Source organism: Oncorhynchus mykiss, chromosome 17 (genome assembly GCF_013265735.2).
Source record: "Oncorhynchus mykiss isolate Arlee chromosome 17, USDA_OmykA_1.1, whole genome shotgun sequence".
Lineage (NCBI taxonomy): Eukaryota > Metazoa > Chordata > Actinopteri > Salmoniformes > Salmonidae > Oncorhynchus > Oncorhynchus mykiss.
In genome coordinates, this window is record NC_048581.1 from 84,614,886 (window position 1) to 84,639,885 (window position 25,000).

Here is a 25,000-nt window from a genome sequence, read left to right on the forward strand (position 1 = left end):
GTCATCACCCTGTCAGAACCAATCAGACACAGGGGATTGAGACGTGTTTCAGGAAAGCTGTGTTTCAGGCTGGGATTTGTAGCCAGAGAGTCAGACACAACAGAACTGACAGACTAATTAATTAATGTAGCGTGTAGATACCCTTTGTCCTCTAATGGCTGATCTCATCAGTCAGGCAGTCAGTTAGTCAGTCAGTTAGTCAGTCAGTTAGTCAGTCAGTCAGTCAGGCAGTCAGTCAGTTAGTCAGTCAGTTAGTCAGGTAGTCAGTCAGTTAGTCAGTCAGGCAGTCAGTTAGTCAGTCAGTTAGTCAGGCAGTCAGTTAGTCTGTCAGTCAGTCAGTCAGGTAGTCAGTTAGTCAGTCAGTCAGGAAGTCAGTCAGGCAGTCAGTTAGTCAGTCAGTTAGTCAGGCAGTCAGTTAGTCTGTCAGTCAGTCAGTCAGGTAGTCAGTTAGTCAGTCAGTCAGGAAGTCAGTTAGTCAGTCAGTTAGTCAGTCAGGTAGTCAGTAAGTCAGTCAGTTAGTCAGGCAGTCAGTCAGGCAGTCAGTTAGTCAGTCAGTTAGTCAGTCAGTTAGTCAGTCAGTTAGTCAGTCAGTTAGTCAGTCAGTCAGTCAGTTAGTCAGTCAGTCAGGCAGTCAGGCAGTCAGTCAGGCAGTCAGGCAGTCAGTTAGTTTATCAGTCCGTTAGTCTATCAGTCAGTCAGGAAGTCAGTCAGTCTATCAGTCAGTCAGTTAGTCTGTCAGGCAGTCAGGCAGTCAGTCAGTTGGTCTATCAGTCAGGCAGGCAGTCAGTCAGTCAGTCAGTCAATCTATCAGCCAGTCAGTGTGTTTGGCACAAAGCCCAAACACTCTCTGTGTTCTCATGTGGTACCTTTAGTTTTCCAACAGAGGAACATGACATCACGCTGTGACCTGATGCACATGGCAGGCACCTCACCTTACGGGTAAATAGCTCTTTGTGAATAAGTGTGCTGAAGAGAGGGAGAGGAGAGGAGAGGAGAGGAGAGGAGAGGAGAGGAGAGGAGAGGAGAGGAGAGGAGAGGAGAGGAGAGGAGAGGAGAGGAGAGGAGAGGAGAGGCGGTCCGTTTTCCTCATTAGCATGGTAGTCGTTCCTAATCTGTCTGAGTGAGTCACTGCTACTATTTCTGTCCCAGATGAGAGATCACAAACACAACCATGAAATTAGGACTGAAGTGGTGTCATTGTTTTTCACTATCTTAATAGCTCTTCAACTCCTTCTTGCTCTCTGGTGATGTGTTTGGTTATTAGTAAAGGAGACAGATGTTTATTTAAATCAACCTCTAAAAGGATGTTAGGAAATATACCTTGAAGAGAGAGACAACATAAGGGTCTTACAGGAGATGATTGTAGGAAACCCTGCCTGGTTTGACTATCAACGCTGACAGACAACATTATTTTGAAGTCCAACTGAATGTGGTCCAGGGTACAAACCGACAAGTCAGTTTCTGTTTGTGGGTCGGGTCAAAGAGAGTACGATTGACAGGCCCTTCAGGGCATGGTGTATGTCATGTACCTCGCTGACATAACACGCACACACACAAACAAACTTCTTGGGTGATAGCTCCACAGGGGACAAGGCTTACAACCTTGAAGATAAGCTCAAAGGAACATACGGCCACTACAGGCAGAGGCGGGAGGAAGAGAGAGAGGGACAGGGGGCGAGGGAAGGAATGTTTGAGGTGTGCCTCTTTTTGTGTCTGATGTCTAAGTCTCGTCTGTGTTGGTGTCATGGCGGGTGCTGGGTGAGAGGGGCGAGACGATGAAGACGAGAGGAGGATGAAGGAATGCTTGGAAAGTTTTGTCAGTTGTCAGAAAACTCTCAGCCGCGTTGTGTTTGTGAAATGTCACCCCCCATCTGCTATTGGGAATATGTGACGCAGTGTATTTTTAACATTCGCTGCAGTTTACTTTTTACAGAGGAATTTGTACTTTTCTTAGATATAAGTTGATCCTTCCTCTTCTGAGAATATCTTCAGGTATCTGAGTCTGGTTTTCACAGATATAAAGTCTCTACCAACCATTTTCAGCTTGAAACTTTATCTCAGAGTTTCTAACTGCCACAGATTGTATTAAAATACTGTGAAAATCCATTCAAATTGATTCAAATCCATTACACATGCTTGTGGATAGTGCTGTATAACATGTTAATGTGATGGCTATTGCACCTCCACTGACTCATTTCAGCAAACTGGATAAATCCTCTTTCATCTACAAACTGGATAAATCCTCTTTCAGATGCCAACTGGATAAATCCTCTTTCAGATGCAAACTGGATAAATCCTCTTTCATCTACAAACTGGATAAATCCTCTTTCATCTTCAAACTGGATAAATCCTCTTTCAGATGCAAACTGGATAAATCCTCTTTCAGATGCAAACTGGATAAATCCTCTTTGAGATGCAAACTGGATAAAGCGTCTTTCAGATGCAAACTGGATAAATCGTCTTTCATCTACAAACTGGATAAAGCCTCTTTCATCTACAAACTGGATACATCCTCTTTCAGATGCAAACTGGATAAATCCTCTTTCATCTACAAACTGGATAAATCCTCTTTGAGATGCCAACTGGATAAATCCTCTTTCAGTGTAAGAAAGTGGTACACGTCCAAGCAAACAGTCATTTTCCAGCTTTTCTCAAGCTGTGAGAGAGAAGTGATGACAGGGGCTGGCATGTAAAGTAATACTCATGTAATAACACAGTTTGTGTTTTCAGAAGCAGTGTGAAGTGGACGTTAAGGTAATAGTTGACAGTGATTATGGTTCTACAAACTGGATAAATCCTCTTTCATCTACAAACTGGATAAATCCTCTTTCAGATGCAAACTGGATAAATCCTCTTTCAGATGCAAACTGGATAAATCCTCTTTCATCTACAAACTGGATAAATCCTCTTTCAGATGCAAACTGGATAAATCCTCTTTCAGATGCCAACTGGATAAATCCTCTTTCAGATGCAAACTGGATAAATCCTCTTTCATCTACAAACTGGATAAATCGTCTTTGATCTACAAACTGGATAAATCGTCTTTCATCTTCAAACTGGATAAATCCTCTTTCATCTACAAACTGGATAAATCCTCTTTCAGATGCAAACTGGATAAATCCTCTTTCAGATGCAAACTGTATAAATCCTCTTTCAGATGCAAACTGGATAAATCCTCTTTCAGATGCAAACTGGATAAATCCTCTTTCAGATGCAAACTGGATAAATCCTCTTTCAGATGCAAACTGGATAAATCTTCTTTCAGATGCAAACTGGTTAAATCCTCTTTCATCTACAAACTGGATAAATACTCTTTCAGATGCCAACTGGATAAATCCAGTGTGAAAACGTGTTGTTATCAGACATGTAATCTCTTCTTCAGGATCACCATCAGATCCTAATTTGGTTTTCCTATAAAGTGCTCTAATGATTGCTGTTGTATAGTCATTCTGTGTTGAGGAGTAAAACGCTAGAAGCACCAGGCCTTGAAATGAAACAGCATCGGTTAGCTACTGGGGCTCACTGAGTCTTATTATTACAAAAACACCAAACACACATCACCGCCTCAGGACATGTTCCACCTTTCAGCTGATTAATTGACGGATGACAATCCACACTTACAAGTAGCTTGAACCCAATCACACAACGTTGCAGGTATGCGTGGTACTTAAAAGGCTATCAGGCTATCAGGTCACAACCCCGGCCGTCTAATCTGAACACTCGTGCAAAACAACTCTTACATTGTAATACATTAATGTCCTTAGAAATAAATAATGACCAGGGACAAAACGTTTCTTGTTTACCATATGTTGGGAATAACAAAAGACAGATGGTGGTTCGTTGTGTTAATAGTTTGGAGCCTACAGTAAGTACCATGTTAGTGTCTAGCCTGTGAAAAGGACAAGCTGCCTGTTCTAGCTGCTCCAATTCAATCATTTATTTAACAACATTTCGACACCGAGCTGTCTTCACCCGGGTATTTAGTGTATATCAACCCCAACTGGAGAAATAGCTGCTATAGGAATGAACTGGAGAAATAGCTGCTATAGGTATTAACTGGAGAAATAGCTGCTATAGGTATTAACTGGAGAAATAGCTGCTATAGGTATTAACTGGAGAAATAGCTGCTATAGATATTAACTGGAGAAATAGCTGCTATAGGTATTAACTGGAGAAATAGCTGCTATAGGAATTAACTGGAGAAATAGCTGCTATAGGTATTAACTGGAGAAATAGCTGCTATAGGTAGTAACTGGAGAAATAGCTGCTATAGGTAGTAACTGGAGAAATAGCTAGCATAGATATTAACTGGAGAAATAACTGCTGTAGGTATTAACTTGAGAAATAACTGCTATAGGTATTAACTGGAGAAATAGCTGCTATAGTTATTAACTGGATAAATAGCTGCTATAGGTATTAACTGGAGAAATAGCTGCTATAGGTAGTAACTGGAGAAATAGCTAGCATAGATATTAACTGGAGAAATAACTGCTGTAGGTATTAACTTGAGAAATAACTGCTATAGGTATTAACTGGAGAAATAGCTGCTATAGGTAGTAACTGGAGAAATAGCTAGCATATATATTAACTGGAGAAATAACTGCTGTAGGTATTAACTTGAGAAATAGCTGCTATAGGTATTAACTGGATAAATAACTGCTATAGGTAGTAACTGGAGAAATAGCTGCTATAGTTATTAACTGGATAAATAGCTGCTATAGGTATTAACTGGAGAAATAGCTGCTATAGGTAGTAACTGGAGAAATAGCTAGCATAGATATTAACTGGAGAAATAACTGCTGTAGGTATTAACTTGAGAAATAACTGCTATAGGTATTAACTGGAGAAATAGCTGCTATAGGTAGTAACTGGAGAAATAGCTAGCATAGATATTAACTGGAGAAATAACTGCTGTAGGTATTAACTTGAGAAATAGCTGCTATAGGTATTAACTGGATAAATAACTGCTATAGGTAGTAACTGGAGAAATAGCTGCTATAGGTATTAACTGGAGAAATAGCTAACATAGATATTAACTGGAGAAATAGCTGCTATAGATATTAACTGGAGAAATAGCTGCTATAGATATTAACTGGAGAAATAGCTGCTATAAGTATTAACTGGAGAAATAGCTGACATAGATATTAACTGGAGAAATAGCTGCTATAGATATTAACTGGAGAAATAGCTGCTATAGATATTAACTGGAGAAATAGCTAGCATAGATGGGTGGGTTGTTTCGCAACAAAACCGATGTGTGCACAAACCCTTGGGGGGAAACAGACGAGGTTGGCTTAGATATAAACTATATTTCCTCTCCAAAGAGTAAATACATTTTCAAAATGAGCACTTGTTGTCTGTCAAATACATAGTTTCAGTTGTTTTGTTAGCTAGCTAGCTAATTTTCGCCATATTAGCATAGACGTGACAAGTCAAAACATCAATAACAAGATACAACTACCTGAACCAAGTCACTTACAATTCCCCATATGGTAGATCCATTGTTGCTAGCTATCTGACCATCCAGAATCACAACAACACACGGCACATCTGCCGCTGCTATACGTGTGCATCGTTTTCACAACCCATCTATAGCATCTGTCTGTGTTGTTTCTCACTGCAGATATTGATTTAACTCAAATCAAATTGTATTAGTCACATGCGCCGAATGCAACAGGTGTAGTAGACCTTACAGTAAAATAATGACTTATGAGCCCCTGACCAACAACGCAGTTAACAAAAATAATAATAATATGAGTAAGAATAAGAAATAAAAGTAACAAGTAATTAAAGAGCAGCAGTAAAATAACAATAGCGGGGCTATATACAGGGGGGTACCGGTACAGAGTCAATGTGTGGGGGCACCGGTTAGTTGAGGTAATATGTACATGTGGGGAGAGTTATTAAAGTGACTATGCATAGATGATAACAACAGAGAGTAGCAGTGGTGTAAAGAGGGGGGAGGCACTGGAAATAGCTAGACTATATACAGGGGGGTACCGGTACACAGTCAATGTGCGGGGGCACCAGTTAGTCGAGGTGATTGAGGTACTATGTACATGTAGGTAGAGTTATTAAAGTGACTATGCACATGTAGGTAGAGTTATTAAAGTGACTATGTACATGTAGGTAGAGTTATTAAAGTGACTATGTACATGTAGGTAGAGTTATTAAAGTGACTATGTACATGTAGGTAGAGTTATTAAAGTGACTATGTACATGTAGGTAGAGTTATTAAAGTGACTATGTACATGTAGGTAGAGTTATTAAAGTGACTATGTACATGTAGGTAGAGTTATTAAAGTGACTATGTACATGTAGGTAGAGTTATTAAAGTGACTATGTACATGTAGGTAGAGTTATTAAAGTGACTATGTACATGTAGGTAGAGTTATTAAAGTGACTATGTACATGTAGGTAGAGTTATTAAAGTGACTATGCACAGATACAACAGAGAGGAGCAGCAGTGTAAACGGGGGGGAATGTAAATAGTCTGAGTTGACATTTGATTAGATGTTGAGGAGTCTTATGGCTTGGGGGGTAGAAGCTGTTAAGAAGCCTCTTGGACCTAGACTTGGTGCTCCGGTACCGCTTGCCGTGCGGTAGCAGAGAGAACAGTCTATGACTCGGGTGGCTGGAGTCTTTGACAATTTTTAGGGCCTTCCTCTGACACCGCCTGGTATAGAGGTTTTGGACGGCAGGAAGCTTTGCCCCAGTAATGTACTGAGTCGTACGCACTACCCTCTGTAGTGCCTTGCGGTTGGAGGCAGGGCAGTTGCCATACCAGGCAGTGATGCAACCAGTCAGGATGATCTCGATGGTGCAGCTGTAGAACCTTTTGAGGATCTGAGGACCCATGGCAAATCTTTTCAGTCTCCTACGGGGGAATAGGTTTTGTCATGCCCTTTCCACGACTGTCTTGTTGTGATTGGACTATAATAGTTTGTTGGGTGATGTGGACACCAAGGAACTTGAAGCTCTCAACCTGCTCCACTACAGCCCCGTCGATGAGAATGGGGGCGTGCTCTGTCCTCTTTTTCCTGTAGTCCACAATCATCTCCTTTGTATTGATCACGTTGAGGGAGAGGTTGTTGCACCACATGACCAGGTCACTGACCTCCTCCCTATAGGCTGTCTTGTCGATGTCGGTGATCAGGCCTACCACTGTTGTGTCATCAGCAAACTTAATGATGGTGTTGGAGTCGTGCCTGGCCGTGCAGTCATGAGTGAACAGGGAGTACAGGAGGGGACTGAGCACAAACCCCTGTGTGGCCCCCGTGTTGAGGATCAGCGTGTCGGATGTGTTTTACCTACCCTTACCACCTGGGGGAGGCCCGTCAGGAAGTCCAGGATGCAGTTGCAGAGGGAGATGTTTAGTCCCAGGGTCCTTAGCTTATTGATGAGCTTTGAGGGCAGTATAGTGTTGAACGCTGAGCTGTAGTTAATGAATGGCATTCTCACATAGGTGTTCCTTTTGCCCAGGTGGGAAAGGGCAGTGTGGAGTGCAATAGAGATTCCATTATCTGTGGATCTGTTAGGGCAGTATGCAAGTGGGTCTAGGGTTTCTGGGATAATGGGTCGGTAGTCATTTAGGCCGGTTACCTTAGGTTACCTAAGCGAGCACAGAAGTAGTTTAGCTCATCTGGTAGGCTCGTGTCACTGGGCAGCTCTCTGCTGTGCTTCCCTTTGTAGTCTGTAATGGTTTGCAAGCCCTGCCACATGCGACGAGCCCCAGACTGTAGTACGATTCCATCTTTGTCCTGTATTGACACTTTCATGGTTCGTCGGAGGGCATAGCGGGATTTCTTAAAAGCTTGCGGGTTAGAGTCCCGCTCCTTGAAAGCGGCAGCTCTAGCCTTTAGCTCAGTGCGAATGTTGCCTGTAATCCATGGCTTCTGGTTGGGGTATGTATGTAGGGTCACTGCTGGGACGACGTCATTGATGCACTTGTTGATGAAGCCAATGACTGATGTGGTGTACTCCTCAATGCCATCGGAGGAATCCCAGAACATATTCCAGTCTGTGCTAGCAAAACAGTCCTGTAGTTTAGCATCTGCTTCATCTGACCACTTTTGTATTGATCGAGTCACTGGTGCTTCCTGCTTTACATTTTGCTTGTAAGCAGGAATCAGGAGGATAGAATTATGGTCAGATTTGCCAAATGGAGGGCGAGGGAGAGCTTTGTACGCGTCTCTGTGTGTGGAGTACAGGTGGTCTAGAGTTTTTTTTCCCCTCTGGTTGCACATTTTACGTGCTGATAAAACGGATTTAAGTTTCCCTGCATTGAAGTCCCCGGCTACTAGGAGTGCCGCCTCTGGGTGAGCGGTTTCCTGTTTGCTTGTGGCGGAATACAGCTCATTGAGTGTGGTTTTACTGTAAACTAAAGTCACATGTTTGAGTCTCTGTTCTATAACATCCTTGGTCAAGGGATGCTTCAGTGACATCTGTCTGTTGGTGTGTGCTTTCTGTCGTTCCAGGACGATCAAGGTGGAGGTGTACGACTGGGACCGCGATGGCAGGTGAGTGTATTTAGTCAAGGTGCAGCCAAAATATTGAGGTGCAGCCATGTGCAACATTCAACTTGTGCACCATGGTCACCAACAAATTAGTACAACATTATATATGATTATGTTATTGATGTTATTGAAATGATGGTGCTTTACAGTGGTTAAAGTTCTGTTTTTACCAACCTCTCCTCTCTCCTCCTCTCTCCTCTCTCTTCTCTCTTCTCTCCTCTGTTCTCTCTCCTCTGTCCTCTCTCCTCTCTCCTCTCTCTCCTCTCTCTGTCCTCTCTCCCATCCTCTCTCCTTCTCTCTCTTTCAGCCATGACTTCATAGGGGAGTTCACCACTAGTTACCGGGAGCTAGCTCGAGGCCAGAGCCAGTTCAACGTCTATGAGGTGACTCTCTCTTCTCTCCTCTGTCCTCTCTCCTCTCTCCTCTCTTCTCTCCTCTGTCCTCTCTCCTCTCTCCTCTCTCTGTCCTCTCTCCCATCCTCTCTCCTTCTCTCTCTGTCAGCCATGACTTCATAGGGGAGTTCACCACTAGTTACCGGGAGCTAGCTCAAGGCCAGAGCCAGTTCAACGTCTATGAGGTGACTCTCTCTTCCTTTCTTACCGTTTTTTAATCAGCTCTGTTGGGGAGTCAACTCACTCACTGATGAAATATCAATTGTTTTATATCCATGCTGCCTTCTCTCTCAGGTCGAAGTTTAGGAATGTTGCACGTTGGCTTCCAGGTGATTACCATGGTTAAACAAATCCAATCCAGAGAAGAGCGCGCGGGGGGGGGGGGGGGGGGGGGGGCATTAATGGAAAACTATTCCTCCGGATAGAACCACAGGGGAAACACAATTAGAATACACACGCACGCACGCACTCGCACACACGCGAACGCGCGCACACGCACGCACGCACACACACACACACACACACACACACACACTGTGCATGGCGTTCATCATTAGTCATTACCTGGCAGAGTGACAGGAACAGTGACAGGAAGCTTCTTTAGTTTGTGCATCAGCAAGTCTCTGCGTCTCTGTGATGCCTGCGTGTCAACCCGATTGCCTTCTCTCCATTTATTTGCCTGTCACTTCCCTGCCTCACAGTGATACAGGGGATACTAATGAGACCAGGCAGCTTTTGTCTGTGGATTCTTTATGGTGGCCCCTGAAACTTCAGATGAATAGTATTTGCCTGTGTCCCTTGCTAGACTAATTGTGCAATAACTAATGCTGTCTTGGATCAGTGGTTCGCTGACTCAGATGAAACCTACTCCTGGGCTTATAATAATGATAATAACGGGGAGCTATGAGCAGTCTTCAGGTCTCAGGGACAGATAATCGCTACCTCCACTACACCTCTGTTAGACATGATGCAACCTGTCCTGTGCTTGTCCATCTCCAACCCTGGCTTCCATCCGTCAGACCTGGGTTCAAATATGATTTTAAATCTCTCAAATACTTTTTCAGATTTGCTTTAGTCTGACAGATGGGCGGGGTTTTCACTTGTGTAACTATTCTATTGGTTCTATGGCAACGGGAAGAGAGCTGGTACTCCCATCCACCAAACTACGAGGTGTGAAACAGGGAAGAGACTCAGGGGGTATGCTAATTTGGTATAGAGCAGACCTAGCCCATTCTATTAAATTAGTCAAAACAGGAACATTTCACATCTGGCTAGAAATTAATAAGGAACTGATTTCAACAGAGAAAAATGGCCTTGTGTGCTACCTATATCTGCCCAATAGAATCCCCATACTTTAACGATGACAGCTCCTCCATCCTAGAGGGGGAGATCAACAATTTCCAGGCCCAGGGACATGTCTGTGGCGACCTAAATGCCATAACTGGACAAGATCTTGACACCCTTAGCACACAGGGGGACAAACACCGACCTGGAGGGGACAGCATTAAACTCCCCCAAATGTCAAATCAAATCAAATGTATTTATATAGCCCTTCTTACATCAGCTGATATCTCAAAGTGCTGTACAGAAACCCAGCCTAAAACCCCAAACAGCAAGCAATGCAGGTGTAGAAGCACAGTGGATAGGAAAAACTCCCAAGAAAGGCAGGAACCTAGGAAGAAACCTAGAGAGGAACCAGGCTATGAGGGGTGGCCAGTCCTCTTTTTGCTGTGCCGGGTGGAGATTATAACAGAACATGGCCAAGATGTTCAAATGTTCATAAAAGACCAGCATGGTCAAATAATAATAATCACAGTGGTTGTAGAGGGTTCAACAGGTCAGCACCTCAGGAGTAAATGTCAGTTGGCTTTTCATAGCCGATCATTCAGAGTATCTCTACCGCTCCTACTGTCTCTAGAGAGTTGAAAACAGCAGGTCTGGGACAGGTAGCACGTCCGGTGAACAGGTCAGGGTTCCATAGCCGCAGGGAGAACAGTTGAAACTGAGCCACAGCATGAGCAGGTGGACTGGGAACAACAAGGAGTCATCAGGCCAGGTAGTCCTAAGGCATGGTCCTGGGGCTCAGATCCTCCGAGAGAGAGGGAGAAAGAGAGAATTAGAGAGAGCATACTTAAATTCACACAGGACACCGGATAAGACAGGAGAAATACTCCAGATTTAACAAACTGATCCTAGCCCCCCGACACATAAACTACTGCAGCATAAATACTGGAGGCTGAGACAGGAGGGGTCAGGAAACACTGTGGCCCCATCCGATGATGGCCCCTTCCGATGATACCCCAGATGTGGACGGGGGGGGATATAACCCCACCCACTTTGCCAAAGCACAGCCCCCACACCACTTGAGGGATGTCTTCAACCACCAACTTTCCATCCTGAGATGGATGCACCCCTAGACACAACTCCTGCAGCTATGTCGCACGCTGGGTATATAGTCAATGGTAGGCTTTCAGGGGACTACTATGGTAGGTACACATATAGCTCATCTCCTGGCAGCAGTACTGTAGACTACTTTATCACTGACCTCAACCCAGAGTCTCTCAGAGCGTTCACGGTCAGTTCACTGACACCCCAATCAGATCACAGCAAATCACACTCTTTGTGAACAGAGCGAGGGAGGGAGGGAGGGAGGGAGGGAGGGAGGGAGGGAGGGAGGGAGGGAGGGAGGGAGGGACAGACGGACGGACGGACGGACGGAAGGAAGGAGCGAGGGAGGGAGGGAGGGAGGGAGGGAGGGAGGGAGGGAGGGAGGGACGGACAGACGGACAGACGGACAGACGGACAGACGGACAGACGGAGAGAGAGAAATGGAGAGGAAATGTGTGTAAATCAGTCAGAGGGGACGGGGAGTGAGGGAGAGAGAAAAGAGTGAGAGAATTAGACAAAAGGGCTTCTAGAGAAATAAGTGTGCCTGTACATTTCACAGTCAACTGGAGCCTATTATTTGACACAACACCAATGGAACACCAATGGAACTTGTATCACACTCTCTCTCTCTTTCAGAGAAACAGCCTTTCTCCCTACAGGAGGTATTTGGTACTACACTTCTCATCGTTGGTTCCTTCCTTCCATAAATGCAAATTTTTTCCTTCCTAACAGCCCCCTGCTGTGAGGAGAATTCCCTTCCATAACCACCACAGACAACAGACTCCCCTAAATCTATCATTAACCGCCTATCATGGCTCATTCTTTCTCTCCAATTCAGTCATTTGTTTTCTTCTTTTAGGTGGTGAATATCAAAAAGAAACTGAAGAAAAAGAAATATGTGAATTCAGGAACGGTGAGCCTTTCCACCTCTCTTCGTGTCTCCTCTACTCTCTTCTTGTCTCCTCCCCCTTTCCCCCACTCTTCCTGTCTCCTCCCCTCTCTTCTTGTCTCCTCCCCCTTTCCCCCACTCTTCCTGTTTCCTCCCCTCTCTTCCTGTCTCCTCCCTACTTTTCCTGTCTCCTCCCCTCTCTTCTTGTCTCCTCCCCTCTCTTCTTGTCTCCTCCCCTCTCTTCTTGTCTCCTCTCCCTTTCCCCCTCTCTTCCTGTCTCCTCCCCTCTCTTCTTGTCTCTTCCCCTCTCTTCTTTTTTCCTCCCCCTTTCCCCCTCTCGTCCTGTCTCCTCTCCTCTCGTCTTTTCTCCTCCCCTCTCTTCTTGTCTCCTCCTCCTTTCCCCCTCTCTTCCTGTCTCCTCCCCTCTCTTCTTGTCTCCTCCCCTCTCTTCCTGTCTCCTCCCCCTTTCCCCCTCTCTTCCTGTCTCCTCCCTGCCTCCTTTCCTCTGTTCTTCTTCTTCTCCTTCCGTTAATTATGATAATAATGAAAGCTTTCTTAGATGGTTTTCTTCTCTAGTCTCTGTTGAAATTAGCAGGAATATCAAACACAGGCAAGTTTGTCTCATTAACTGGTATCTCTTCTCTCTCTCTCTCTCTCTCTCTCTCTCTCGCTCTCTCTCTGCCTCTCTCTCCTTCCTGTTAATTAAAACTGTAGAAAGAGAAAGGAAAGGAAAACTTTTCTCTGTTCGCTGCATCTGTCCATAGACATTAGACAATAGTTGCCATCTCTGTCAGAGAAACACACAGAGCAGAGCCCTGAGTTCTAAGAGCCAGCCAGCTAGCGTGATGACAGATGGAGGGAGGTAGTCGAGGGCGGAGGAGGAAAGGGGGTAGAGTGAAGGAATTCAGAGGATGTAAAGAAAAGAAAACTTAGTGAGAGCAGTGATTGAACGAGAGAGGTGTTCTTGAACAAAGAGAGCAGCAGAGAATCGTGGGAGGAAGGAGCGGAAGAGAGGAAGGAAAGAAGTAAGGAAGGAAGGATATGAAAGTCTCCTCACACTCCAGGAGAGGTCAGAGTGTGGGAGTAGTGTAGCAGCTATGTGATGTCGGCTCGCTACCGTGACTGATTACAGGCGCCAGCTCCCACGTTCCCATCCGCTCTGTGTCTTTCTCTCTGTTTCTCAATCTCTCTCTCTATCCCTTTTTCGTAATCTCTATCCCTTTTTCATAATCTCTCTCTCCCTCTTTCTCAATCTCTCTCTCTCTCCTCTCTCTATCCCTTTTTCATAATCTCTCTCTCCCTCTTTCTCAATCTCTCTCTCTCTCCTCTCTCTATCCCTTTTTCATAATCTCTCTCTCCCTCTTTCTCAATCTCTCTCTCTCTCCTCTCTTTATCCCTTTTTCATAATCTCTCTCTCCCTCTTTCTCAATCTCTCTCTCTCTCCTCTCTCTATCCCTTTTTCCTAATCTCTTTCTCAATCTCTCCCTCATCCTCTCTCTATCCCTTTTTCATAATCTCTTTCTCCCTCTTTCTCAATCTCTCTCTCTCTCCTCTCTCTATCCCTTTTTCCTAATCTCTTTCTCCCTCTTTCTCAATCTCTCTCTCTTACCTTCTCTCTCCCATAAACCCAAACGGAGCTGTAGAAATGCATCTCATCTGTTCTCTCGCTTAAACTTGTCTCTCTCTCTCTCTCTCTCTCTCTCCTCTCCTCTCCCCTCTCTCTCTATCTCTCTCTCTCTCGCTCTCTCTCTCTCTCTCTCTCTCTCTCTCTCTCTCTCTCTCTCTCGTCTCTCTGTAGTAATGAACTCATCAGTCGTGTCAGTGATGACAGTAGCTAGCTAGCGCAAAGGCCCACGTCTTGTTTCAGGACGAGGAGTATGATGTGATTAGCCGGTTGGATAGCATAGCTGTCTGAGTGAACATGCTGCCTGTGTGTGTGTGGTGTGTGTGTGTGTGTGTGTGTGTGTGTGTGTGTGTGTGTGTGTGTGTGTGTGTGTGTGTGTGTGTGTGTGTGTGTGTGTGTGTGTGTGTGTGTGTGTGTGTGTGTGTGTGTGTGTGTGTGTGTGTGTGTGTGTGTGTGTGTGTGTGTGTATGTGTATGTGTGTGTGGACCTGGATGTGAATGGATACTGAGGTCTTGTGTCTTCTCTCCCAGGTGACCCTCCTCTCCTTCTCTGTGGAATCAGAGTGCACATTCCTGGACTACATCAAGGGAGGGTGAGTGGGAGGAGAGGGGAATACAGTGTGTGTGTGTTCCCCTCTGCTCCCATCTTACATCTCACAGCATCTTACATCTCACAGCATCTTACATCTCACAGCATTTTATGTCTCACACAGCATCTTATGTCTCACAGCATCTTACAGCATCTTACATCTCACAGCATCTTACAGCATCTTACATTTCACAGCATCTTACAGCATCTTACATCTCACAGCATCTTACAGCATCTTACATCTCACAGCATCTTACAGCATCTTATGTCTCACACAGCATCTTATGTCTCACAGAATCTCACATCTCACAGCATCTCACATCACAGCCTGGAATAAAGCCTATATATCTACACAGCCTGGCATACAGCCTATATATCTACACAGCCTGGCATAAAGCCTATATATCTACACAGCCTGGCATAAAGCCTATATATCTACACAGCCTGGAATAAAGCCTATATCTACACAGCCGGGCATAAAGCCTATATCTACACAGCCTGGCATAAAGCCTATATATCTACACAGCCTGGTATAAAGCCTATATCTACACAGCCTGGAATAAAGCCTATATATCTACACATCCTGGTATAAAGCCTATATCTACACAGCCTGGCATAAAGTCTATATCTACACAGCCTGGCATAAAGCCTATATCTACACAGCCTGGTATAAAGCCTATATCTACACAGCCTGGTATAAAGCCTATATCTACACAGCCTGGAATAAAGCCTATATCTACACAGCCTGGCATAAAGTCTATATCTACACAGCCTGGCATAAAGCCTATATCTACACAGCCTGGTATAAAGCCTATATCTACACAGCCTGGCATAAATCCTATATCTACACAGCCTGGCATAAAGCCTATATCTACACAGCCTGGTATAAAGCCTATATCTACACAGCCTGGCATAAAGCCTATATCTACACAGCCTGGCATAAAGCCTATATCTACACAGCCTGGTATAAAGCCTATATCTACACAGCCTGGCATAAAGCCTATATCTACACAGCCTGGCATAAAGCCTATATCTACACAGCCTGGCATAAAGCCTATATCTACACAGCCTGGCATAAAGCCTATATCTACACAGCCTGGCATAAAGCCTATATCAACACAGACAGGCATAAAACCTATATCTACACAGCCACAGCCTGGCATAAAGCCTATATATCTACACAGCCTGGCATAAGTCTATATCTACACAGCCTAGTATATAAACAACAGATGGATACACACTCATCTTAATGTTGCACTACTTTGGAGGTGTTGAGATTGACAATCTTTGCAGACAGAGAGATACAGACAGAGAGACACAGACAGAGAGATACAGACAGAGAGACACAGACAGAGAGATACAGACAGAGAGACACAGACAGAGAGATAGAGACAGAGAGACACAGACAGAGAGATACAGACAGAGAGACACAGACAGAGAGATACAGACAGAGAGACACAGACAGAGAGATACAGACAGAGAGACACAGACAGAGAGACACAGACAGAGAGACACAGACAGAGAGACACAGACAGAGAGATGCAGACAGAGAGACACAGACAGAGTGACACAGACAGAGAGATACAGACAGAGCGATACAGACAGAGAGACACAGACAGAGAGATACAGACAGAGAGACACAGACAGAGAGATACAGACAGAGAGACACAGACAGAGAGACACAGACAGAGAGATACAGACAGAGAGATACAGACAGAGAGACACAGACAGAGAGATACAGACAGAGAGACACAGACAGAGAGACAGACAGAGAGACACAGACAGAGAGACACAGACAGAGAGATACAGACAGAGAGACACAGACAGAGAGATACAGACAGAGAGATACAGACAGAGAGACACAGACAGAGAGATACAGACAGAGAGACACAGACAGAGAGATACAGACAGAGAGACACAGACAGAGAGACACAGACAGAGAGACACAGACAGAGAGACACAGACAGAGAGACACAGACAGAGAGATACAGACAGAGAGATACAGAGAGAGAGATACAGACAGAGAGACACAGACAGAGAGACACAGACAGAGAGACACAGACAGAGAGACACAGACAGAGAGATGATATTTCAGAGGTTTCAGGGATTTCCAGATGCAGCAGATTTGACACAGTTGACAGGTATGACAGATCTCACTGACACCCTTCAGCTTTAGTGTGTTGACAGTCAGTAGCCCTTCAGCTTTAGCATGTTGACAGTCAGTAGCCCTTCAGCGTTGGTGTGTTGACGGTCAGTAGCCCTTCAACTTTGGTGTGTTGACAGTCAGTAGCCCTTCAGCTTTAGTGTGTTGACAGTCAGTAGCCCTTCAGCGTTGGTGTGTTGGCGGTCAGTAGCCCTTCAGCTTTAGTGTGTTGACAATCAGTAGCCCTTCAGTTTTAGTGTGTTGACGGTCAGTAGCCCTTCAGCTTTGGTGTGTTGACAGTCAGTAGCCCTTCAGCTTTAGTATGTTGACAGTCAGTAGCCCTTCAGCTTTAGTGTGTTGACAGTCAGTAGCCTTTCAGCTTTGGTGTGTTGACGGTCAGTAGCCCTTCAGCTTTAGTGTGTTGACAGTCAGTAGCCCTTCAGCTTTAGTGTGTTAACAGTCAGTAGCCCTTCAGCTTCGGTGTGTTGATGGTCAGTAGCCCTTCAGCATTAGTGTGTTGACAGTCAGTAGCCCTTCAGCGTTGGTGTGTTGACGTTCAGTAGCCCTTCAGCATTAGTGTGTTGACAGTCAGTAGCCCTTCAGCTTTGGTGTGTTGACGGTCAGTAAGCTCTTCAGCGTTGGTGTGTTGACAGTCAGTAGCCCTTCTACTAGCCCTAGAGCCCTAGTAGCCCTAGAGAATCTTTCATTTGAGGTATTGGACTTGTTAATGTGTGGAGGTTAAATATTTCTAAGAATATTTTTGCAGAACCTGCGCCACCGTTTCAGCTGGGGGGGCGTTCCCTGAGAGGAACACATCGCTTTAACAAGATAATTAATGCAACCGCTGTGTTACATTTATTTTTAACGTTACAGAATTAGTTCACTATGCAATAATCTGAGACGGCACTCAGACGTAAGCAATATTTCTCCGCTATGTTGGAGTCAACAGAAATACAAAATTATAACATAAATATTCCCTTACCTTTGATGGTCTTCGATCAGAATGTAGTGGAAGTTGTCATACTTACCTAATATATCGTTTTGTTTCAGTTCGTGTGTCCTTATAGTCGCATCTGCTAGCACTTCCAGCTGAAATGCACCCAAAATGACTTCTGGTCCCGAACAGTTGCGCATCAAAGCTTCAAAATTACATATTATATGTCGACAAAACTGGTCAAACTAAGTGCAGAATCAAGCTTTAGGATGTTATAAACGTACAAAACAATTCTCAATTCAACCGGACAATCATACTTCTTCTGAGGCAAGCTGGAACAGAGGAAGGGCTTTGTCCAATTCGCGCCCTAACGGGCAGGTATTTTCTCGCAACACTCACTCTTTTGCCTCCCAAAGGGTCAAAACTCGCGGGATTTGCACAATTAAAAGCTCTAGTGAATGAGGACATCTAGTGGAAGACATAGAAAGTGTCTCCAGATCCATAGCTGGTTGGGAAGGGTGGGGGCGATGACGTCAAAGTTGCTCCAACTTTCATGATTCCAAAGATTGCCTGAGTTCTGCTATACTTACAGACATAATTCCAACGTTTTTAGAAGCTTTATAGTGTTTTCTATCCAATAATAATTATTATATGCATATATTAGCAATTTTGGACAGATTTTTTTTCAGTTTACTATGGGCACGCAATTCATCCAAAGGGGGCAGTATTCTGCCTAGCCCTAACAGGTTTTAAGGTCATCATCAGGCAGATCAGAATGTTGCTCCTGGCTACGGCAAATCCTCTAAAAACCACTCAGATCATTGAATGCCAACCAAGCCAACGCAGACACTTCAAACTGAATATCTTAACCTCAGAAAAAGGTACTCTTCCCAGAGATCTATCCCTCTCTATTATACCCCCTGTCTCTTTCTATCTCGCTTTCTGTTTCACTCTCTCTATCACACCCCCTGTCTCTTTCTATCTCGCTTTCTGTTTCACTCTCTCTATCACACCCCCTGTCTCTTTCTATCTCGCTTTCTGTTTCACTCTCTCTCTCTCTCCCTCTCTATCACACCCCCTGTCTCTTTCTATCTCGCTTTCTGTTTCACTCTCTCTCTCTCTATCACACCCCCTGTCTCTTTCTATCTCGCTTTCTGTTTCACTCTCTCTCTCTCTCTCTCTCTCTCTCTCTCACACCCTCTGTCTCTTTCTATCTCGCTTTCTGTTTCACTCTCTCTCTCTCTATCTATCTCTCTCTCTCTCTCTCTCTCTCTCTCTATCTCTCTCTCTCTCTATCACACCCCCTGTCTCTTTCTATCCCGCTTTCTGTTTCTCTCTCTCTCTCTATCACACCCCCTGTCTCTTTCTATCTCACTTTCTGTTTCTCTCTCTCTCTCTCCCTCTCTATCACACCCCCTGTCTCTCGCTCTCTCTCAGTCTCACTCTCAAAATCATTCACATTGACTGTAAAGGTCGTTCCATTCAGGATCACAGTAAATGACTGTAACGATGTGTGCTGAGACTCGGGAAGCAAGTTCAGGGAGTGAGAGTTTTAATAAATAAACAGAACACAATACAAAAAACGAACAACGCACAGACATGACACTGGAACAGCGACGCCTGGGGAAGAACCAAAGGGAGTGACATACATGGAGAAGGTAATCAGGGAAGTGATGGAGTCCAGGTGAGTCTGATGATGCTCAAGTGCTCGTAACGAGGGTGACAGGTGTGCACCCTAACGAGCAGCCTGGTGACCTAGAGGCCGGAGTGACTAGAGGCCGGTACCCCCTCCCCGGCGCGTTCAGCTCCAGCCGCAGGACGCCATCCAAAAGGACAATCCATGGATCCATGGATCAGGAGCGGGCCGGTCACCCTTGCTGATGCACGGGAACCTGACGCCGGCTGGGGCGCGGGAACCTGACACCGGCTGGGGCGCGGGAACCTGACAGACCGGCTGGGGCGCGGGAACCTGACGCCGGCTGGGGCGCGGGAACCTGACAGACCGGCTGGGGCGCGGGAACCTGACAGACCGGCTGGGGCGCGGGAACCTGACGCCGGCTGGGGCGCGGGAACCTGACAGACCGGCTGGGGCGCGGGAACCTGATGCCGGCTGGGGCGCGGGAGCCTGACAGACCGGCTGGGGCGCGGGAACCTGACAGACCGGCTGGGGCGCAGGAACCTGACGCCGGCTGGGGCGCGGGAACCTGACAGACCGGCTGGGGTGCGGGAACCTGACAGAGCGGCTGGGGCGCGGGAACCTGACAGACCGGCTGGGGCGCGGGAACCTGACAGACCGGCTGGGGCGCGGGAAACTGACGCCGGCTGGGGCGCGGGAACCTGACGCCGGTTGGGGCGCGGGAACCTGACGCCGACTGGGGCGCGGGAACCTGACAGACCGGCTGAGGCAAGGGAGCCCATCCACCCATCCTCTACCCATCCGCTACCCATCCTCCACCCATCTTCCACCCATCCTCTACCCATCCTCCACCCATCCTCTACCCATTCTCCACCCATCCTCCACCCATTCTCTACCCATCCTCCACCCATCCTCTACCCATTCTCCACTCATCATCTACCCCTCCTCCACCCATCCTTCAACCATAATCCACCCATCCTCCACCCATTCTCTACCCATCCTCCACCCATCCTCTACCCATTCTCCACCCATCATCTACCCATCCTCCACCCATCCTTCAACCATCCTCCACCCATCCTTCAGCCATTCTCTACCCATCCTCCACCCATCCTCTACCCATTCTCCACCCATCATCTACCCATCCTCCACCCATCCTCCACCCATCCTCCACCCATCCTCTACCCATCCCACAACCAATCTCCACCCATCCTCTACCCATCCTCCACCCATCCTCTACCCATCCTCTACCCATCTTCTATCCATCCTCAACCCATCCTCTACCTATCCTCCACCCATCCTTCACCCATCCTCTACCCATCCTCTACCCATCCTCCACCCAATCTCCACCCATCCTCCACCCATCCTACACCCATCCTCCACCCATCCTCTACCCATCCTCTACCCATCTTCTACCTATCCTCCACCCATCCTCCACCCATCCTCTACCCATCCTCTACCTATCCTCCACCCATCCTCCACCCATCCTCCACCCATCCTCTACCCATCCTCTACCCATCCTCTACCAATCCTCCACCCATAATCTACCCATTCTTCACCCATCCTCTACCCGTCCTCCACCTATCTGTCTCTTATTGGTGTCTTTCTATCTCAATAAAGATAAAATACTCCCAAAATAAACTATTATTGTGAAAATGCAAGTGTGTAAGCACCTGAGCCTGCAAATGGCTAGTGGTGTGAGTGTGTGTATGTCTAGCAAATCAAATCTAATTCTATTCGTCGCAGACACATATTAAGCAGATGTTATTGCGGGTGTAGCGAAATGCTTGTGTTCCTACAGTAGCTCCAACAGTGCAGTAGTATCTAACAGTACACAACAAAACACACACATCTAAAGTAAAATAATGGAATTAAGAAATATATAAATATTAGCATGAACAATGGCATTGTCTAAAATACAGTATAATATAATACAGTATATATATATATGAGATGAGTAAAGCAGTATGTAAACACTATGAAAGTGACTAGTGTTCCATTATTAAAGTGACTAGTGTTCCATTATTAAAGTGACTAGTGTTCCATTATTAAAGTGACTAGTGTTCCATTATTAAAGGGACCGGTGTTCCATTATTAAAGTGACTGGTGTTCCATTATTAAAGTGACTAGTGTTCCATTATTAAAGTGACTAGTGTTCCATTATGAAAGTGACTAGTGTTCCATTATTAAAGTGACTAGTGTTCCATTATTAAAGTGACTAGTGTTCCATTATTAAAGTGACTAGTGTTCCATTATGAAAGTGACTAGTGTTCCATTATTAAAGTGACTAGTGTTCCATTATTAAAGTGACTAGTGTTCCATTATTAAAGTGACTAGTGTTCCATTATGAAAGTGACTAGTGTTCCATTATTAAAGTGACTAGTGTTCCATTATTATAGTGACCAGTGTTCCATTATTAAAGTGACTAGTGTTCCATTATTAAAGTGGCATTATTAAAGTGACTAGTGTTCCATTATTAAAGTGACTAGTGTTCCATTATTAAAGTGACTGGTGTTCCATTATTAAAGTGGCCAGTGATTCCAAGTCTATGTAACTAGGGCAGCAGCCTCTAAGGTGCAGGGTTGAGTAACCGGGTGGAAGTGGGCTAGTGATGGCTATTTAACAGTCTGATGGCCTTGAGATAGAAGCTGTTCTTCAGTCTCTATGTCCCAGCTTTGATGCATCGGTACTGACCTCACCTTCTGGATGGTAGCAGGGTGAACAGGCAGTGGCTCGGGTGGCTGAGGTCCTTGATGATCTGGTGAGCTCTGCGGTTGTGGGCAGTGCAGTTGCCGGCGGTGATACAGTCCGACAGGATGCTCTCAATGGTGCATCTGTAGAATGTCTTCAGCCTCCTGAGGTTGAAGAGGTGCTGTTGCGCCTTCTTCATCACATTGTTTGTGTGGGTGAACCATTTCAGATTGTCAGTGATGTGTACGCCGAGGAACTTAAAGCTTTTCACCTTCTCCACTGCGGTCCCGTCGTTGTTGATAGGGGCGTGTTCCCTCTGCTGTCTCCTGAGGTCCACGATCACCTCCTTCATTTTGTTGACGTTGAGGGATAGGTTATTGTGGCACCACTCCACCAGGACCCTCACCTCCTCCCTGTAGGCTGTCTCATCGTTGTTGGTAATCAGGCCTACTGCTGTTTTTGTCTGCAAACTTGATGATTGAGTTGGAGGCCTCCGTTGCCACACAATCATTGGTGAACAGGGAGCACAGGAGGGGGCTGAGCACGCACCCTTGTGAGGCCCCTGTGTTGAGGATCAGTGTAGTGGAGGTGTTGTTTCCTACCTATGTGAATGTTTGAAGGAGGGATCTTAGGTTGCGGTATAGGGTGTTAGGTGTGCTAGCGAGTGAAAGCAGGTGCAGAGTGCAGAGAGGATGACAGTTTATTGATTAAGCGCCAGCTCCAATCAGGAGCAGCTAGATTGTAGTTATACACGCTCTCTAAGCTGTGAAGAGGTCACCCCCCAGTGTCAGAGCTGCTTATTGGACATGGGGTCTCTGTCAGCCCCAGTGTCAGGTCTCATGGGATCTCTGTCAGCCCCAGTGTCAGAGCTGCTTATTGGACATGGGGTCTCTGTCAGCCCCAGTGTCCGAGCTGCTTATTGGACATGGGGTCTCTGTCAGCCCCAGTGTCAGAGCTGCTTATTGGACATGGGGTCTCTGTCAGCCCCAGTGTCAGGTCTCATGGGATCTCTGTCAGCCCCAGTGTCAGAGCTGCTTATTGGGCATGGGGTCTCTGTCAGCCCCAGTGTCAGAGCTGCTTATTGGACATGGGGTCTCTGTCACCCCCCAGTGTCAGAGCTACTTATTGGACATGGGGTCTCTGTCACCCCCCAGTGTCAGAGCTACTTATTGGACATGGGGTCTCTGTCAGCCCCAGTGTCAGGTCTCATGGGGTCTCTGTCAGCCCCAGTGTCAGGTCTCATGGGGTCTCTGTCAGCCCCAGTGTCAGGTCTCATGGGGTCTCTGTCAGCCCCAGTGTCAGAGCTACTTATTGGACATGGGGTCTCTGTCAGCCCGTGTCAGAGCTGCTTATTGGACATGGGGTCTCTGTCAGCCCCAGTGTCAGAGCTGCTTATTGGACATGGGGTCTCTGTCAGCCCCAGTGTCAGAGCTGCTTATTGGACATGGGGTCTCTGTCAGCCCCAGTGTCAGGTCTCATGGGGTCTCTGTCAGCCCCAGTGTCAGGTCTCATGGGGTCTCTGTCAGCCCCAGTGTCAGAGCTACTTATTGGACATGGGGTCTCTGTCAGCCCGTGTCAGAGCTGCTTATTGGACATGGGGTCTCTGTCAGCCCCAGTGTCAGAGCTGCTTATTGGACATGGGGTCTCTGTCAGCCCCAGTGTCAGAGCTGCTTATTGGACATGGGGTCTCTGTCAGCCCCAGTGTCAGGTCTCATGGGGTCTCTGTGTTAGAGCAAACTAGGATGCTCGGTCCGAAGTGATTTCCAAGCCCCCAGGAAGACGTCCTGGGTCAGGCAAGAACTGACTTCATGCAATGAGTGTGGCAGGACGGGCTTCAGCCCACAATGGCACCAGTAGCCCAGTCAATGGAGGGATTGTGTTGCTGGAGCAAAGAGAATCCCAATACCACAGGAATCTGCAGAGACTCAACCAGTAGGAATTGGATCGTTTCGCTGTAGTTCCCCGACACTCGTGTGTTGACTGGGGTGGTCTGGTGGGTGACCTGGCATATACAGCACCCGTCCAGCGCTCTAACACCCATGGGAATGGAGAGCTGTTGAGTGGGGATGCCCAGCTCGGACGCCAGGGTAACGTCCATGAGACTCACATCGGCCCCTGAGTCGATGAGTACCTGGAGAGACTTGGACTGGTCGTCCCACAGCAGGGTGGCATGGAGAGGAGGACACCAGCGTAATAATGCATGCCATTTTCGAGCGGTTCAAGAGGAATGAAGAAAACGAGTGAGCACTGGGAGAGAAAGGCCCGGCAGGTTCTGGAATCTCCATGGTAGCGCTCAGGAGGAGATAAGCAGGGTTCCTGGGAAACCGGGGTGACGGCGCTGCTACTAGCCGGGTTACTGAGGGGCTAGGAGGTTACCGTAGTGGTAGCCTGCTTAGTAGGCATCCCACAGAATTACTCCCACAAAGCGTCCAATGCTAGGTGGGGACGTTGGGCCACATCCTGGAACCCTTCCATCAGACCACGAACCATCTCCTCGTGTCTACTAATGGTGGCTCCTTGGGAGGAGATGGCGTTGTGGAGCTGGTCCAAGTCTGCTGGGTCAGTCATGGCCAATTCGTACTATCAGGAATCAAGGTAACACCCAAGTGCAGACGGTGTGAAGTAACAATGTTTATTGTAACCACGGGGACAGGCAAACGACAGGACGGAAGGCAGGCTCAGGGTCAGAGACGGATAGTGGTCAGGTGGGCGGGTACAGGGTCAGAGACAGACAGTGGTCAGGCGGGCGGGTACAGGGTCAGAGACAGACAGTGGTCAGGTGGGCGGGTACAGGGTCAGAGACAGACAGTGGTCAGGCGGGCGGGTACAGGGTCAGAGACAGACAGTGGTCAGGCGGGCGGGTACAGGGTCAGGACCGGCAAAGGTCAAAAACCAGAAGGACAAGAAAAAGAGAGACTGGGGAAAAACAGGATCTGAGACTAGACGCTGGTATGCTTGAACAAACAAGACGAACTGGCAACAGACAGACACAGGTTTAAATGCACAGGGGATAATGGGGAAGATGGGCTACAACTGGGGGAGGGTGGAGACCAGCACAAGGACAGGTGAAAGAGATCAGGGCGTGACATGTTATCACAAGAAAAGGCCACTCAGTGAAGAACAAACCCCAATCAAATCTAATCAAATCAAATGTATTTATATAGCCCTTCTTACATCAGCCCTTCTGATATCTCAAAGTGCT

General features: G+C 46.5%; 1 protein-coding gene across 2 annotated transcripts in view; it reads left to right on the top strand.

Moving 5' to 3' along the window:
• Positions 1–25,000, top strand: part of LOC110493280 (copine-5) — a 305,250-nt gene that overhangs the window by 235,097 nt on the left and 45,153 nt on the right. Inside the window, exons 11-14 of one of the 2 annotated variants that reach the window (XM_036950811.1) lie at positions 8,478–8,519; positions 8,824–8,899; positions 12,156–12,209; positions 14,340–14,401. In XM_036950811.1, the coding sequence (XP_036806706.1) occupies positions 8,478–8,519; positions 8,824–8,899; positions 12,156–12,209; positions 14,340–14,401 (234 nt within the window). Of the gene's footprint in view, positions 1–8,477; positions 8,520–8,823; positions 8,900–8,929; positions 9,094–12,155; positions 12,210–14,339; positions 14,402–25,000 lie in introns of those variants that run through there. The other variant, XM_036950812.1, reaches the window with a different exon arrangement.